At 38.1% G+C, this 16,970-nt stretch overlaps 1 protein-coding gene across 20 annotated transcripts in view; it reads right to left on the bottom strand.

Moving 5' to 3' along the window:
* KCNMA1 (potassium calcium-activated channel subfamily M alpha 1) overlaps positions 1-16,970 on the bottom strand; it is a 536,645-nt gene that overhangs the window by 45,117 nt on the left and 474,558 nt on the right. For all 20 annotated transcript variants that reach the window (XM_064513826.1, XM_026116842.2, XM_026116843.2 and 17 more), the window contains 3 exons: positions 7,064-7,187; positions 3,904-4,128; positions 460-652 (listed from right to left, as the gene is read on the bottom strand). In XM_064513826.1, coding sequence (XP_064369896.1) covers positions 460-652; positions 3,904-4,128; positions 7,064-7,187 — 542 coding nt within the window. The remainder of the gene's footprint in view (positions 1-459; positions 653-3,903; positions 4,129-7,063; positions 7,188-16,970) is intronic.

The following is a 16,970-nucleotide window of genomic DNA, read 5'->3' as shown; positions in this document are numbered from 1 at the left end:
TCTGTTTATTTTACTTTTTGGCTTGTGATACTTAGCTCTTTCTCTCTGTGGCTGCAATGTGCTTTACATAGAAAAGAAATCTTGTTAGACAGAGGCTTCATGTAGTCCAAAGTCAATATGAGTTGTCTTTGTCTATAAGGCAATGACTACACTGATAAGAAAGCCATAAAGCATGGCAGGGTGAGCAAGCAATTATTTTATATATTTTTGAGAAAAATTACAAATTAAAAAAAAAAAAAACAGTTTCAGGTTCATTCATTTTTCCTCCACAAGATGTGCTTTGTGATGTAGCAGAGAAATTATGTGACTGTCCCTTTAAAAGCCATCATACCAATCAGCAGGTTTAACTGTCAAGCAAGCTGATGTAGGGCTCTTTGAATTACTGAGTGAGGGATATTCTTCCTGCCAGGTCCTGTCCCCTGTGGGCACTGCAGAGAAGTATTATAGGGCAGTCCTTACCTTGGGAATTAGCCTGCAAGACCCCAATGCTGTCATCAAACTGCATAGATTTGATGTTGAGTGACGCCAAGATGCATTCCTTGTCCTGCAGCGAAGCATCATCAATATTATTCTGATTGGCTGACAGGATAACGCACATGTCGCAGAGGTTGATGTTGACAGCCCTTAAATCAGCCCGACTTAATGGTGTACCCTTCGGCACAGAGAAAAAAGGAGGGGGGGGTGGAGAAAGAGAGAGGAAAAAAAGAAAAACAAATTAAAGATTGAGAAGGAGCTTTGGGAAATTATTTAACAAGTATCTTTTTTATGCTCTGACATTAAGCTGGTCTAACTATGTGCCAGGGAATAGGAGATGTGTGCTAATCTAAAGGGTAGTTGGTGCTGATGGCAGCATTTTAGGTTCAGTCTCAATACTCAGTCAAGCTATTACTAGCAAACAAGAAATAGGAGTAATGCCAGCATTCTACATCTCATCTGCGACTTAAAATTGTCTTGATTTAAGGTGCTATCACATGGCAACCTCTGGCTCTCTGAATATAACAAGGGGTGTGTTTTAAATGTCTATTTATCTAATACCAAGTCACAAAGGTCTTGGGCGAAAGAATAACAATTTAAACAGAAAAGCATTATGTGTCCTGCACATTTGAAATGCAATCAAGATAGAGCTATTCTTCTAAAATGTGTACTACCTGCATCAATACAAAAAAAGGTTAATCCCTTCCAATGCATGCTTTTGGTGCTTCTACAAGGAAAACACACTGATCTTCAAAGTTGTGTGATTAAACCCTTTGAAACAGAAACAAGACTCTAGGTAAATGGGCAGAACTCATGTAATAGTCCCTGTCACCGCAATGCCCGATCACAGAATGCAATATTTGAAAAGAAATGTTGCGGTAGTCTGTGGGGTTTTTTCATAGTTAACACAACCAAGACACAACGCTTCACCTATCATGATTTGTTTAAAGACAACACTTCTCTTTCACGTTCAACAGTCCATATCTCTAGATACAGAACATTAAGTCTATGTCACAGAACATAGGTGCAGGATCCAGGAAAAAATGAGGTCTTACGGAAACTAGATTCTTCCCTGCTAACTCACATGGGTTGGTACCCAAAGACCCTAATAAGGATGGGGAACGAAGTCATCGCCTTGTCTCACAACAACTTTCATAAGTTCATAAGAGTAGAGTCACGGCCCTACTCTTCCACCTCCTGGTCACTCATGGCGAACACCTCCTGAAATCCACTGAGAATATTCAATGCAGGAGTGAATTAAAAATCCACAGAGCTAAGGCAGAGCTCAATTCTTATTCAATAATTGAGGAATATTTGTCACCCAGTTTCAGATACCAATTTGACTAATTCCAGTTACCTTTAGTAGTTTGAGGCCTCTGAAACCTCATGAAAAATAGCATAAATTGAAAGCATATGATTTAGTTATAAAGTACTCAAAAGTTGGGATATGATTATTCCTGCCACCTTAATTCTGCCCTTTGTGTCTGTACAGTGCATCAAGTGAAGCAAGATTTCTGTGGGGAAAAATAATATGTAATCATGTAATTAATTAAAGACTTACCCTTAATGATTTTATGCAAAGGGACAGAATTAAGGGTGCCTGAGGATATATAAAATTGGCATTTGCCTGCTTTTTAAGAGTTTACTCAGCAGCTTAAATGCATCTTTTAACAGAGGCTTTATATGAAATTTCCAAGGTTTTTTTTTTTAATCAGAACTTTTTTTTTTTAATTCAGCTATAACCACATCACCATCAGATATCAGCAGCAAGTTTTACCTCCTGAACCAAAGCACAGAGAAGTAGGAAATGAGTTTGAATGGCCTCCCTTAACACATGATTTCTATCAGAATGATCTCAGTAACTTTCATGGACTTTTATATTAGTATAATTAGATCAGAATAGTGCTGATATGTTTAACTTTATATGGCCATTTTGAACCAGATAGGCTGAAAAAAAGCAGTAATGGAGTCTTAACTTTATAGCCTTTGGCACCCTTCATTACTATGTAACATACAGTAATTCCTTTACACATTCTGTATTTTTAAAGCTGCATTAACCAGCTAATTAACATATCACTAGGCTGTTTAACTTGAAATTAGTCCAATTTTGCTCTAAATTTGGGGACAAAATGACTGGGAAATGTAAAGATGGCATATAAAACCTGCAAATACACATTATAATAATGCATTGCAGTGGATAGTTTGAAGGTAGTAGCTGGATTCCATTCTGCTTCACACTTCAACAACATTGTTAATTTAGTTCTGATTCCTTAATTTTATCCTTCACAATGACCAATATTAAAAGGGAGTGGGAGAAAGAGGAGGATATTAACTGATAAAATCTGATATGGACACCATTTTCGTAACAGCAGGGAATCTTGTGATACTATCTGTTGCATCAGTTTGCAGAACAAAACCAAGGGCTTACACTAAAACTATATTTCCAGTAACAAAGAACTACAGCCTGGACTGATCAGAAAGTGAAGACTGTCTTTCTATTCTACAGCTATTTACCTGATTATTCATTTTAGGTTACATCTATCATGGATCTATTTATTTTAAACTGCTGAAATGAAAATATTAAGAACCGTTAAGCTCATATTTTTTTCATTCTAATAAAAAAATCCAAACAGTAAAGTACATAGCACTGCTTTCATAATTGTATCATAGGTTCATTTCTCTCTTGCTTGCACCTTTGTGTATCATTTATAGCTACGAACATTTAAGACCACTAGCTTGGAGGTCTTCATTTGTACTGCAGCTCATGATTTACATTTTGTGCACATAAGTGAATGATAATGGTACATGGGAGTGCCATGGGAGTAGGACCTCTGAACTGTGGTTTTAGAGGCTGTCCCTACTAAAGGCAATAGGAGCTTTCCACTGATTTCAAAAAGGTCAGAATTCTGCCAAACTTCCTCAACTCCTTTTCATACTGATTATGGCAGAGTCTCTGAACTGAAATGCTATGGCTATGTTCCTATAAAGTTGGCCAGCCTACAGGAATTTTTTATAAATATAGATAGATATTATGTAGATAGAAAAACAACACATTTTTTCAAAGGTTTTGTGGGTATAAATACATAAATAATGTCATAAATAACTACTGTCATTCTGTCAGGGAAATCAGAACATCAGAACTGGCTACATGCAGTGCACTGCAGTGAATGTTCGATAGAGAACACAGTTAATACATTTGATAGCAGCTGAAATTCATCCGATGAGGATGATGAGGGACTGAACACTGTAGCAAACATCTTCTAATAAGGTCTCACAGGGCTCTGTTTTCATAGGCACAGTAAAGGGAAAAACTAAGTCCTCAGGCCTATAACTAGACAAAAGTAAAAAATCCTAAGATCAAAGTCAATATGAATCTGTCCAGTTGGTGTCCTAAATAACAAAGTATCAATAATACGGCTTTGGACTTACAGGCAAGATTGAAACCTTGGGGAAGTTATGCAGTGTCTCCCATTCCCTCCTCAGGTATTCAAGTGAACCCACAAACACAATGTGTTTGAGTTCATGGTAGTGAAAGTTGCTGGCTCGTAATGGCATCACTAAATTTCTTAATCCAATCAAAGCAGACTTAACATCCCCAAATATGCAGACAACTACATGCCCACTTAAAACTGTCATCGCTGCTTCACTTCGAGTCTAAAAAAAATAAAACAAAAAGAGAAGGGAGAAATTAAAGGAAGCTCAAATTATGTATTGAGTTTTAAAACAGGAGAAACACAACTGTCAACATTGTTCATGCACAAAGAAGCAGTTGGAAAATAGCTGTTCGATTTTACACTTACTTATCCTTCATTAAATGTGCTCAGCAGAAGAAAATTTGGTTCTTTTCCCCTTAAACATGCAGGAAAACATTGTACTGGCCCAAATTATGGTCTTGTATATGTTGCTACACATGTGGATTAACACTCTAGTTACAATAGAAGCACTATGGACTTATCTAAGAACTGAATTTGTCCTACTATGCATTTAGTCATTAGAAGGATTATAGAAAAGAGACAGAAAAATGGGCCTTATCTGATGAATCACTAGTGCCTTTTCAGGACCAATATGAAAAGGAAAGCATGAGTGCTCAATGGTCACAACAGGGCTTCTTGAGCACTGAGGACCATATTCTTTCAGTGCTGGCCATGTTATTTTAGTGCTGGCTGCCATCAGCCTCTGAAGTAAACGGAAGAACCCTCTACACCATTCTGCTGTACAATGGATGCCCCCATGCTATACTCCACCGTGCTTCTCTCAGTCAGAAATAACTAGTGTGCAAGATCATGACTAACACCAACTCTTCAGGCCAATTGGACTTCCTGAGTTGTTGAATAGATAGACAGAAAAAGACCTCATGGAGAACATTTGAATGAAGTTCAGTATTATCTTCTTGTCTCAGTGACAAGAATTACATTTTTGCGCTAATCTCATCACTGGTAATGTCAGCTGAGCAGGCAACTCAGACACCACGATGATTAAGTAAAGTCATTAGGAAATGATGACCTTCATTTCTGGAGCCAACCTTAGTATTATTGCACTCCATCAAGTAACTGTGGATCCACAGATGTCATATTCCCAAGAAGCCGGACACTCCAGCATCATTATACACAGGTTTTGCTACTGAACAGAATTAAGACAATAGTGAACTGGACAAAATTTTCCTTTTCCTTTGCTTTTCTATACTATATGTTCTTTGTCTAAATTATGGGAGTATGACAATGTGCAATCCAGACTGGAATATGTAGCAAAGGTACTCAATGTGTAAGAAAAGGGGGAACTCTGATTAGATTTCCAATGAGTTAAAAAATATATGAAATTCCATTTTATCAGGTGATTTTCATACACCTCTACCATGAAAGTGGTCTTGGGCCTTCAAACAACAGAACATGTGAGTGAACGCTTGAGCTAAACATGTGAGTAGATCCATGCCTTTGCCTGCAAGGGTCCACCATACTGAGATTTTACAAGACAGAGCCCAGGTCCTGAAATAAAATATGTAAAAAATTGGCTCTCCACACTCACTCAGTATGTAGTCATGTATTTTCATCCAAATGTCAAAAAAAGGAGTTCTCACTACCTGGTACTGCTGGCATCTTGCAGAGCCAAAACAAATCTTGGGCAGAGAAATGAATTCTTTTCTGACTGAGGCATCATCAACAAGTAGCAGTTAGAAGATGATCTGGGAAATCCGACCATCTTCATATTATGTACTGATTTGTACTTGTGCAGTCTCTAAGGACAACATTAAATTTGCATGAAATTGAATGTAGACATAAATTGTGGACAGTGAGCTTGAACAGGTGTAGGGAAGCATTTTGCCAGCAATGTTTTTTTTGGTGACGATTCATGAAGCAGAAAGAACCTGGCCAGGCTTAGATTCACAGGCTCGCAAGGGGGAAAACTGACATGGAATCATGAAGAGATAGTAAATGAGGCACTTCACAGTGCCATTTTTGGAGAAAAACTTTTCAAAGTGGGACGACGTGGAAGTCATTCGTAATTCCTCTGCTAAAATATGTTTAGAACATGAAGACAGATTTCTATCTCTGTCTTTCACCAGGTATTGAATGGCAGAGCTGCTCCTCCTTGCCTGCTGAATACATATAAATGCATTCTAATTGAAGCTGTTCAGCCCAAATTCTGTCCCACAGTTCAGTCACTAGAGCCTGCAATTGACTAACTTGACTGTTTAAACACCAATATTGCAATTCCAGGCAATGTCACGATTATTACAGAAACACTTGAGGAGAAGCAGAAACAAGCTTTTATACCCTGATTGTCAGAATAAAGCAGGGCTGTCACCATTATTGGCTACACCATGCAACAGCGCAGGGAAATCTCAGACAGCAGGCTCACGAAAAGCTTTATAAAGTGCGACAAAGTGAAGTTCCACCAGGGAGTTCATTTCAAATATCATCAGTCTGGTGTATGAGATCTGGAGTTACTTGCTACTCCTAGGTATGAGTACACGAACACAAGTGGCACAAACTCTCACTGAGCAAAATACTCTGCGATAGGCCTTCTCATTATCTTTAATTACTTGAGTCAGTTTGATGGTTTCCCCAGTTAAACAAACAAAGCAAACAGATTAGGCCCAGTGCAACATGCTAGAAGGGCAGAGCAGTAGTACTACTTACTCTGCCCTATTTGGGTATCTTGAAATGTTGGAAATAGAGAAATTTTAAGAGAGCAAAATTCACATAAATAAGAAAGAAATAATGTAAAGCAACACTTGCCTATTTTAGAATGCATTATCACCTTGCATAAAGAGATAAATGGGGTAGGTACACATTTAAATATTTCCAGCCTTGATTCTCAAAAGATACAAATTCAATGTGCAAAATTTCAGCTTATGAAACAAAAATGTAGGCTAGTTTGGGCCAATTCTCATTGTTGTATTTGGCGTTCATACAGATTTATACAATCATAGTTCCTTAACCAAAATGATAGCTTCAGGTTCACCATACTGTATTTCTGATTTCAATATGTTGGATTTAATGATAGTAGAGATGAATTTATTAACCCATTAGGCATCAGTCCTATGGTTCAGATAACTTCTATTCTAACATAACTTATTACTGATACCTACCAGAATGACCTTTTCAATGTCCTTGGCTGGACACCAATGAAACATCCCTGTGGAGTCGTATTTTTTCACATTGGCATCCATGTTGTCAATCTGCTCATTGCCAGGAATTAACAAAGGGTCATGCCTGGGGAAAAACAGGTTGAGGACAACATAAGTGGAAAATATTATGAATTATGAATGGAAAGATATCCCAAGAGCTATGTCCAAAGAGGAATAAAAGTGAAAAATGAAATGTATTTACACTTTACCATGCTTACATGCTTACTATGCAGCCACTTTAAAACAAAAGCTAATAAAAAAAGGAGTTTTTAAATTTGGGGTGTAGTTTGGAAGATTTTTTATACACTTTCTACACCAATAATCATTTGATTTTAAACAGGACTTTCTGACACCTTCATGCCCATAATTTTTTTTTCCAGCCCCACCCCTCCAAAATAAATTTCAAAGAGTTGCTATTAGCATCTGCAATGAAGTAGAAGGGATAGGAACAGAGCCCCATGCTGACTGACTGGCATAAGTATGGAAAGCCAATTATTTGCTTTTACCACATACAACTTCTGACGTGATGCTCTTCCCAGTAAAAGCTTTAACAGGCTGCACTTTAAATATTTTAGCAATTTGCCCAATCATATTTTGCTTTCCCAAACTGAAGCCCTTTAAAGATTCAGTAGTATGTCATTTTAGAGCAGACTGACTAACAAATGCCCACATCTGGAATACATGATTTTAATACCAAACAACAATGTCCATTTTCTCTGACAACTGTATCTGTGGTAACCTTCTAAGTGTTTTTGCAGCAAGATTTTAAAGCCCAAGGCTTCTCAAAGGAGAAGGAAATAAAAGACACTTTTATAAACTTGCTCTCCAGCAATATAATTACCTAAGCACAGACACACAAGCAGCATATAGTTCTTTAATTTATATGCTGAAAAACAAACATTAAGGGAAGAACTAAGTGACACTGTCAGATGCTAGTAAGGATCCCTACATAAATGCATTATATAATATCATTAGAACGAGGACCATGTTTACAAGTCACAAGGAAAAACAACCTTAAAATCTTAAAAAGAAAAAAAAAAAGCAGGGAACAGATCTTTGGCTGGCCAAACTACAGAGTCTCATCTTAAGGTTTCTCTCATGTATCCCAGGAATATCCTGATACAGAATCAAAACATTTCAAAGAAAAAATATATTTGAAATGTAGGAATACGGTAAATATTCAGGGACAGGTGGCCAAACTTTAAAGCAACATGCCTTTTCAAGCCTTTTAAAGAAATAAACATACTGGTTGAACTCCCAAAACTTGAAAGTTCCCTGCTTTTAAGGCATTTGTGCTAGCAGAATGTGGAAAGTAGCTCTTTTGGAGAGTCCACTAAAGCAAATTTTGTTCACTATATATGATACAGGTTAATTTACTCTTTATATAGTACACTATGTTACTACGCTTAAAACAGTTTTGCTTGCATGCCTAAAAATGGTATAATCTGTAGTTCCTTTAGGGTGATTAATTATGTGTAATTTCATAGTCATCGATCATATATCCACTGAAATCAATGGAAAATTCTCATTCATTTCACTTGCACACAGTTGTATGTATAGTCTTGCATAGAACGTGGCTTAAAAGGACTTGAGAAACTACTAATATAGCATTCCATATAAACCAGAGTGTTTTCATACTTTAAGAAGAAGCAGTGCACTACATGGCAAACTCGTAAGTGAGACTCACTCGGAAAAAGAAATGCAACACTTTCATAGTTTTTTATATTCACTCACTCAACAGAGAGACAGATCAGTGCATTTCTCTAGCAACCTACTGGCAGCAGAGGAGTCTCTAGGGGACTACATGGAGCCTGTGGCCCTGCTCCAGGGTCAGTAATGGAAGGCTTTGAGATGATGCATGCTCCCTGTTTTGTGGGAGGCAGAAGTGACTTCTTGGTGCAAAAGCGGTACCAAACAGGATTTTTTTTTAATTTCTAGAAAAATATCCAGACTCTGCATTCTTCTACTCCAGTGGTGTACATGCTGTGGTTCAGTTAGCTGCAATGATAGGGGTTTTAGCTGAGAGCTAACTATGATTCTGTTCATAGCACATTCCTTGCTTATAGTAGTTGCATCTGGTACAGTGAGGTCTGGGACCATAGATACAATCCCTTTGGAGGTTGTACTAAAGTTCAGTCAACATTTAATGGTACTTTATCCCTAGCTACTTTGTTCTTAGCAATTTTTTCCATTGCTTTGGGATTTATAACTTGCCTAAGAGCTTTGAAGCTTTGTAAAGGATACTAACTATAATGGTAAAACAGCTGATTTAGAGGTTGGGATAGTGTGAATACCAGCTGTGGAAGACGGTGTTTCTAAAACCTTGCCATTTGTTTCCCTAAGGTCCAATGCAAAGCATTGGCTCCTCAGTAGTACGGTGTTATCTCTGATAGGATGTGTAAGCTGTATGTTTCCAAATAAAAAACTCTCCAGAAAGATTAGGACTCTTCAGGAGCTTCCATTGAGAGATGCTCTCCATGAGCATTTCATAGCATAGCACTGAAACAAAAGGAAAGTTCATTGATGAACTCTTTTTCCCTTCAGAAATCAGATGCACATGTGAAGGAATTGTCCTTTTCCCCTTTCCCTCATCGGAAATACTACGTTAAAAAAAAAAATCTTAAAAATGCCACAAACTAATTTCTAATTTCTTTTCTACGCTGACATTTGAAAATCAGTAGGTCATTTTAATCTTTCAGAGAAATGCATATTTAGCAGTACTCTAATCTCATTCAGAAAAATAATACAAACTGAAAGGAATCTTTCAACAAACTAGGTGATCATGAGATACCTGACATCAAAGTTTGATTCAACTGCCTTGTGGTCCAAGAAAATTTTTAGTGTGTGACTGCTTACAGTCTACTGTAGTGGTCTCTTGGATCACAGCCTTGCATCCTACAGAGGAATATTCAAAGCAGCTCATTCCAGAGACTTATTAGAATTGATTTTACCTCAATACTGTATTTCCAAGTTAACTCAAGTTAAAATATAAGTGTATTTTGGAAGGGGAGAAAGATGTGGATCACAAAATATAACTCCCTGTTACAGTTTTAGGTAACTAAGGGATTTTTTTTAATATATCCATATATGCACTTATTTGCAAGATGATAATCTACTTGGATCCTCTACCTTCACTGTTTGGGGTATGGCAAGGGGGAGTCTTAAAAGAAGCAAAGGATATAGCACAATCAGTGTGAAGTAATTAAGAAATTGTCATTTAGTCCCATAAACAGTATGCTATTAGATACTGTGCCCTACTTTTATTCCAGGAGAACAGATGCTTGCCTGAGAAGGAAATTGTGATAAGACTAGCCATATTTTGTATTTCCTAATCCATGGTTTTCAATATAATTGAGTTTCTTAAATTTGTATATTTTGGGGCTACATTATTATTTTCATCTCTCTTTTATCAAGGTTTTCTCATCCTGAGTAAAATGATCCTTAAAGCTGTCTGCGGAGGTTGAAACTTGTTACTACTAAGATAACACTTTGCCCTTGGATGTTAGCAGATACTTAAGAACAGAACTGATCTCTGGACTTGTTTTTCTCAAAAACATGGTCACGTTATAAAATAATACATTCATAAAATAGTATTACTACTTTGAACATATACAGTCTCTTTAATCTGATGATCTAAACCTGTTTTGCAAATACTGAAAATTAATTAAGACAGACACACAGAGGCCGATGCTGTCAAATCTGCCTAAGGGGTTTGGACACCCTCTTCCCATTAAAATTCACATTACACAAAGCATTACCGTTGTTGTCCGTACAGCCAAATCACGGACTGAATGTTTGTAGAGCCTCACTGCCCCCCTCACCCTTGAAGATGGCCCTGTCAGGCTATGCTTGAGTCACTTTGGCAGGTTACTGTGGAAATGCCTGCATTAGTGCCACCGCTATTGTGTTCTCCAGGACTGTAAAGTCATCTGCTTGCAAAAATGCTTGAAAAATTCACATTAAAGAAGGAGAAAAAACCTTCTAACAATTAAAATCTATAGCATCTGCTTTAATTGAGATGTTGTTTCATATCACTTGCAATGACCAAATCATTTGTTTATTCCAGCAAGCAAACGACAGGTATCTATGATACCTATGAGAGAAAAGCGCCAAAACTTAAATTTTCCTTATCCATAATCTCCTGTTTAAAAATAGCTTCTCTGGTTCTTATGGCAAATATTATATACGCATGACTTAAAATGAAGAGGAAATACAATCTTTCTAAGTTTTTTGAAGAGCATATAATGCCACTTATGATCAATTAAACTTGAGAATGACACTAAATGCCATGCTACTGCAGCAAACCCAAAAAGCTTGCCTGGAAGATAACAGCCTAAAGCAAAACTATAAATCCCATTTCCAGTAAACCTACTGTGATGAAGCCAACATTACATTTTAAAGAGCACTGCTTTCCTTGCAGACATTTACAATTACTCCAAGCACATTCACTTCAAGGTTTTGACTCTGAAACTTCTGAGTTATGGCTGGGGATGGACAGAAGTGGGAAAACCATTAGAGGTTAAATGGCTACCTCATTAAATGCCTCATATTAGCATTTCCTTGGATTTTGTCATGCTTGTCTCAATCCTCTTGCCAGCACTCATATGTAACTGTGTATTACAGTAATATACCCTTGTTGATCTGCAGTAGAACTCCCCCAGAAGTTAAGCACTGTGATCGAGTGCTGTATGACCAGTAGAAACCCTGGTATCATTTGAAAGTAAAGTGTCATCTGTTAATCTTTATGCGTCAGTGAAACAATGGATCGGCTCCTTTTTATTCTGCCCAAAATATTTCCTTTTATAAAATCAACGATGAAACACCCCCAGCAACAGCACAACTTCTCTTCTTTCTGTGTTTGTCAAAATCTGCAATTATGCCTTCCTCAGGTAGCCACACTAGCTCTGGATTCTGCATACAAAGAGATGGTTAGCAGTCTCCTGCTAGAAATTCAGGGTCTTGACACTCACCTGATGTGTGGGCCAGTAATTCTGAGTTTTCCTACCTGACTTTGTGCGTGTGTGCGCACAGATGTGTGTGCACATATTTGTGTATACACACACATACTTAATTTTAGGACTAAGGGGAGGGTTTGCAGAAGATAAGATAGGAAGTGAAGACACAGCGTCATCCCTTTCAAATTTCTCCTACAACTACCCTAACAAATTGTGGCAATTAACATGCGGTTAGTGTTAGATGTATGCAGCCAGTGCAGGTGCTAATAATTGAAAAAGCATTTAGAGCTTTTACACCCTGGCTGAATATTTCATGATGTGCTGCATGTTTCACTATTTACTCAGTGGGCCTCTGTCACTTCAATCTTCCCTGACTGCTTTGACTGGTGCTATAAAGCTCAACCAAGATAGAGTGACGGCTTGTCACAGGCAAACTCCAGTGCCTACTGCAGCTCGCTGGGACTAGCTGTGAAGGTTGTCACGACATTCTGATGGAATTCAGCAAATGTTTTGTGACTAATACACCCAACATTTGTCGGCTACCATTAGCCATTCCCTGTGACCCTCTGCTGTCTGTGCGGATGGCATTAAGTTGTAATGAGAATTTGTTGCCTACGTGTGTTACACTAATGACACTCTTACTGATCTTTACTTTCACAGGGTAATCAGTGATGAAATTTGTAAGGATTCAGTGCCTAGATGCAAAGAGCCTCACAGAAGAAAAACCAGCACAAGAGGAGAAGGAAAACCTGTAGTTTCACTGTTAGATGCTTTTATTGTCATATGCAGAATCTATCCTAATACTGGCTACAGGCTCACACTTCCTCACACTTGCTAAATCTACAAAGAAGAATCTACCTAATACCCAGCTGGTAGAGTGTCCTGTGCTAGCCTATGGGCGACTGGCTGACCACAGACTATAAATTCTGCCTGAACCACACTCCTAAGAATGCTAACAATTTCTCCTCCCTTCCCTCTCTCCCCCAAGTATTGCTGATGTTTTGTTTTTAATCTGCAGAAGCCTTTCCAAAGAGTCCAGGTTAATTTATCAAGACTACTAAGGATGCTTATATACAGCTGCATACTTTAAAGATCTTGCTGATTAAAGTTAAATTACCTTGATACCTCAGGACATGCTCAGAATATGCTCCAAAAGTATGAGTTCTCTTACATAGAAAGGTAATAAAATAGTTAATTTTTAGACTTTTATTTAAGCCAATTAAGAAGGCGGGGACAGGGCATGCAGCCAATGTATCTTCTGCTTTCAATATTTCTCGTTCATATCTACCCAAGCTACACAGCTAGCAATCTTTGAAGGAGAAAATACTAGAAAAAATAATTTTTCATTTATAAAAAATAAACCTACAATTAAATGGTATCATAAAATACAGGAGAGTTTTTTCCCACTTTAATGAACTGTAGACTTTAAACCTTGTGATAAAAGCAACCACTGCTGCAGGCTTATTTTTCTTTAAGTCAACATTTATAGGAATGCATTCTTTTCTTTACACCTGGTTTAAAGCTAAAGACTTTTTCTTTCCTTTGCCTTGATCTGAGTGCATTGTCTGTTACCCTGAACTTTACAGAAAAGTTTGCTGTTTTTTTCCTGCTGGCAAACTCTCTTTTTTTCCTGAAACTGCTCTCATCTCAAGAACATTTGTCCAAGATTTCACAGTACTCTGAAAAAATCTGACACTGTTCTTATTCCCATGGTTTATAATACCACTCTCAATGGTAGCAACAATCAGAGGGCTAGCGTATACTACCCTTATCATTCAACCCTTTTCATTCTATAACCGTGTTAAAAGCAGGCCTAAGGTAACACAGTGATTACTGAGCTACTCCTGTTGCTCATACTAGTAGTAGTGAACTTGTAAAATAATATGAGGAAGTGAATTTGTGCTGTTAAATACCTGCTGTGCTGCAGCTCAGTTATCACTGCATTTAGCACTGTATGAAGTTCGCCTTGTACATCCTTAACATGGGATGAAAAATTTAGAGTATACTATGGAAATCTCCAAGGCTGAGGGATGTAAATATAAGTCATTATTATGGTTAATCAGTGAGCTTTCACCTCTTGAGATCTTGCTTTCAAAGCTAGTTTTGGGGGAGTTGCAGACAATCAGATTAACCTCACTTCACCAGTTCTTACTTGAGAAATGCTCCCCTCCAGACCTCTTATCATTTTATTTCATTCCTATTAGAAAGCTCAAAGTTTCAGCTTACTGAAGGGCAACCTACAATGGCAGGGGCAATACAAATCCATGCTGAGTGGTGCTAGCAGAAATGCATGTATAGCTCTGAATGTATGCAGCTGGGTGGGTGGATGAAGAGAGAGATGTGCACAGCCAGTGTTCATCTACTTAGAGTGTTACAGCCAACTTCAGGAAAATAGATAGGAGATTTTCTCCTTACTTTAGATAAAGACACTCACTAGATTTCCAGAAAAGCGTGCTGAAAAGATCACTTTTTCTATGTTGCTTTGCTGGGTTTTGACAGTCTCTGAGCAATTTTTATGGTTTGGCTGGAATTATTTTGGATCCTTGATCAAGAAAAATCCTCAGGCTTATGAAATTCTCCTTGGCAACAAACTGAAAACTCAACATCCTTTGATGCCTCTGATTCTTATGTGATCAGGGACATTAACGATAATGACCCTTTGCTGAGCATGCTACTTGTCTAGAGGCCTATGTCAACTACACCACTACCTTCAGAGTGGACAGGGACAAACTATTTATTTGCTCTTCAGGCCCCTTGGGCCCTGTCATATACTATTTGTTCTTGCATTAAGAGGTAGTTTGACTCAGCTGGGTTGACATTTCCTTCAACTCGGTGTATTCCACTCGTGCAGTAGCAGCTTCCAAAGCATTAAGTGACAACTTGGGCCCCAGCAACAGTCCTTCTAAGTGGATTTTCTGATTTAAATCCAGGCCTTTTTACATTTTTACTGGTCACCCTGGAATCCAAAATGATACTTTTTTTAAAAAAACTAGCTTTGTTAGTTGATACTCTATGTGATACAGCCTCCTCATATTTAACTTGGCTGTCCATCAGCAGCATGCATCAAAAACTGTGATGATGAACAAGTGATTTGGTATCACTTCATGATATCAAAGGCATCAAATGCTTCTACTTTTCCTTCTTTGCCTTATGAAGAAGGAAACCTGATATGCCATATATGACTGTTGTCCTGCTACTCATAGTTCTTTTTCCTTCCATTTCCCACTCACATTTTTTTCCTTATTTGACAGGATGTCCCTGTCTTCACATCCTCACTGGAGGAGTGTCCTTTTATTTCCTTCTTCTTGGAGTTTAAGTTACATTTGAAGAATGCACATGCTCTTGCGAGTTTAATGGGACAGACCTCTGTTAATGTAAATCATATAGAAAGTAGTCATGGCAATGTAGAGTGGCTCAGTATTTTTCCAGGTAATTTGCATTTATAGCTAGAGTTGCAATTTGGAAGATTTGTTCCTGACTGACCACTAGGTTCTTCCAGGGTTGTATCAGTGTGATTCTGCTGATGTCATTTGATGTGATGCAGGATTCAGTTAAAACAGTGACTTTCTAACTGTGAATCTAACCCATTTCTGATGTCAACAGAGAACATTTGATAACCTACTGTCTGTTCCAGTTATCAACTTATTGGCATCTAGAGGCAGTAGTATGCAAAGATGCCTTCAATCTAAGCATCAGCATCATACTTGATAATGTGGATTTCTATTTATCTGTGAGTGAATTTCAAAAATTCCCACCTTCTGGCAAGTTCAAAATAAGCACCTGTCAGACCTCTGGCCATGAGCTTCCAGGGAATAACCATGACATGGCTTCTGTCCTCCATTCTGCTCCAGTGATAGCAAAAGTCACAAAGTTTTACCTTATGAAATGACCTGATTTGCCCCAGCCACTGTGGAAATCTAAAACCTGTGCAGCATTTTCAAGATTATCTTAACTGTAGGGCTGCTCAGGAAGTGATTCTAGAGTCACAGCTCTGATTACAATTTGCAAATGAATTTTGCACATGTTATTTCTTCTTTACATGCTCCAGCCTTCTTGCCCACCAGCCTCCTCCAGATCTGGGACTATATCTGAGGAAACAGTCTGCTAAGTAACCAGCTGTTTTTGTTCAAGGGACAGGGGGAAGGTGGTTTTGAAAAGGAGCTTTTAAAGTACATTTAGGAAAAAAAAATGTGAAGGTAAATATCAGCTACAGGCATGACAGTGCTTTCACTGTTTTATCTCTTGTGTACTTTTAGCTGACGTACACTAAAGATTTCAGGGCAGGCAAGCAAGTATCTGTCAATTTAGGTAATTTATGAGTATATAAAACAGCAGATAATACAGCCCACGTTTCTTTATGGGAAAGGAGAAAACGATCTGCCCATTACATTTGCAATGAAGTTAAACAGAGTTTTCTTCTGATTCAGTCAGCTCTCTCTTATTTGGGACCTTGAACCAAAGTTAAGTCAATGTAGACAGAGGATGTGACAAAGAGACCATTGGGTGTGGGGAGATTCTGAGGGTGCCAATACAGGGCTGGTGAATAAATTTAGCAGCAAGGGAGAAAAGAAAGAAAACAATGACTGGATCTGGAAGCCTGGCAAGTTCTCCACTCGCTGCTCGACCTGTATTTAGCAATTCTGATGTGCTACTGAGCAGACAGCTCATGCTCAGGATGACTACTTTCCCTCAGTCCCTCTTCAGCAGGCAATGAAAGCAGGCTCCACTTTGAAAATCTTCCCCCATCATGCAAACTGACACAGGCATGCTTTTCAAAAACCCACAGCCAATCTGTTGATCATTACTTATTTACAAAGGCCTTCAGGCAGAAAGTCCTGTAAAAACCATACTTGATACAGTATACACTAGCTTTTTCTGCTTGTGGAAAAAAAGTACCCCTAAGGCTACCTCAA

Source organism: Dromaius novaehollandiae, chromosome 6, assembly GCF_036370855.1.
Source record: "Dromaius novaehollandiae isolate bDroNov1 chromosome 6, bDroNov1.hap1, whole genome shotgun sequence".
Classification (NCBI taxonomy): domain Eukaryota; kingdom Metazoa; phylum Chordata; class Aves; order Casuariiformes; family Dromaiidae; genus Dromaius; species Dromaius novaehollandiae.
This window is presented reverse-complemented; position numbering and strand designations above follow the sequence as displayed.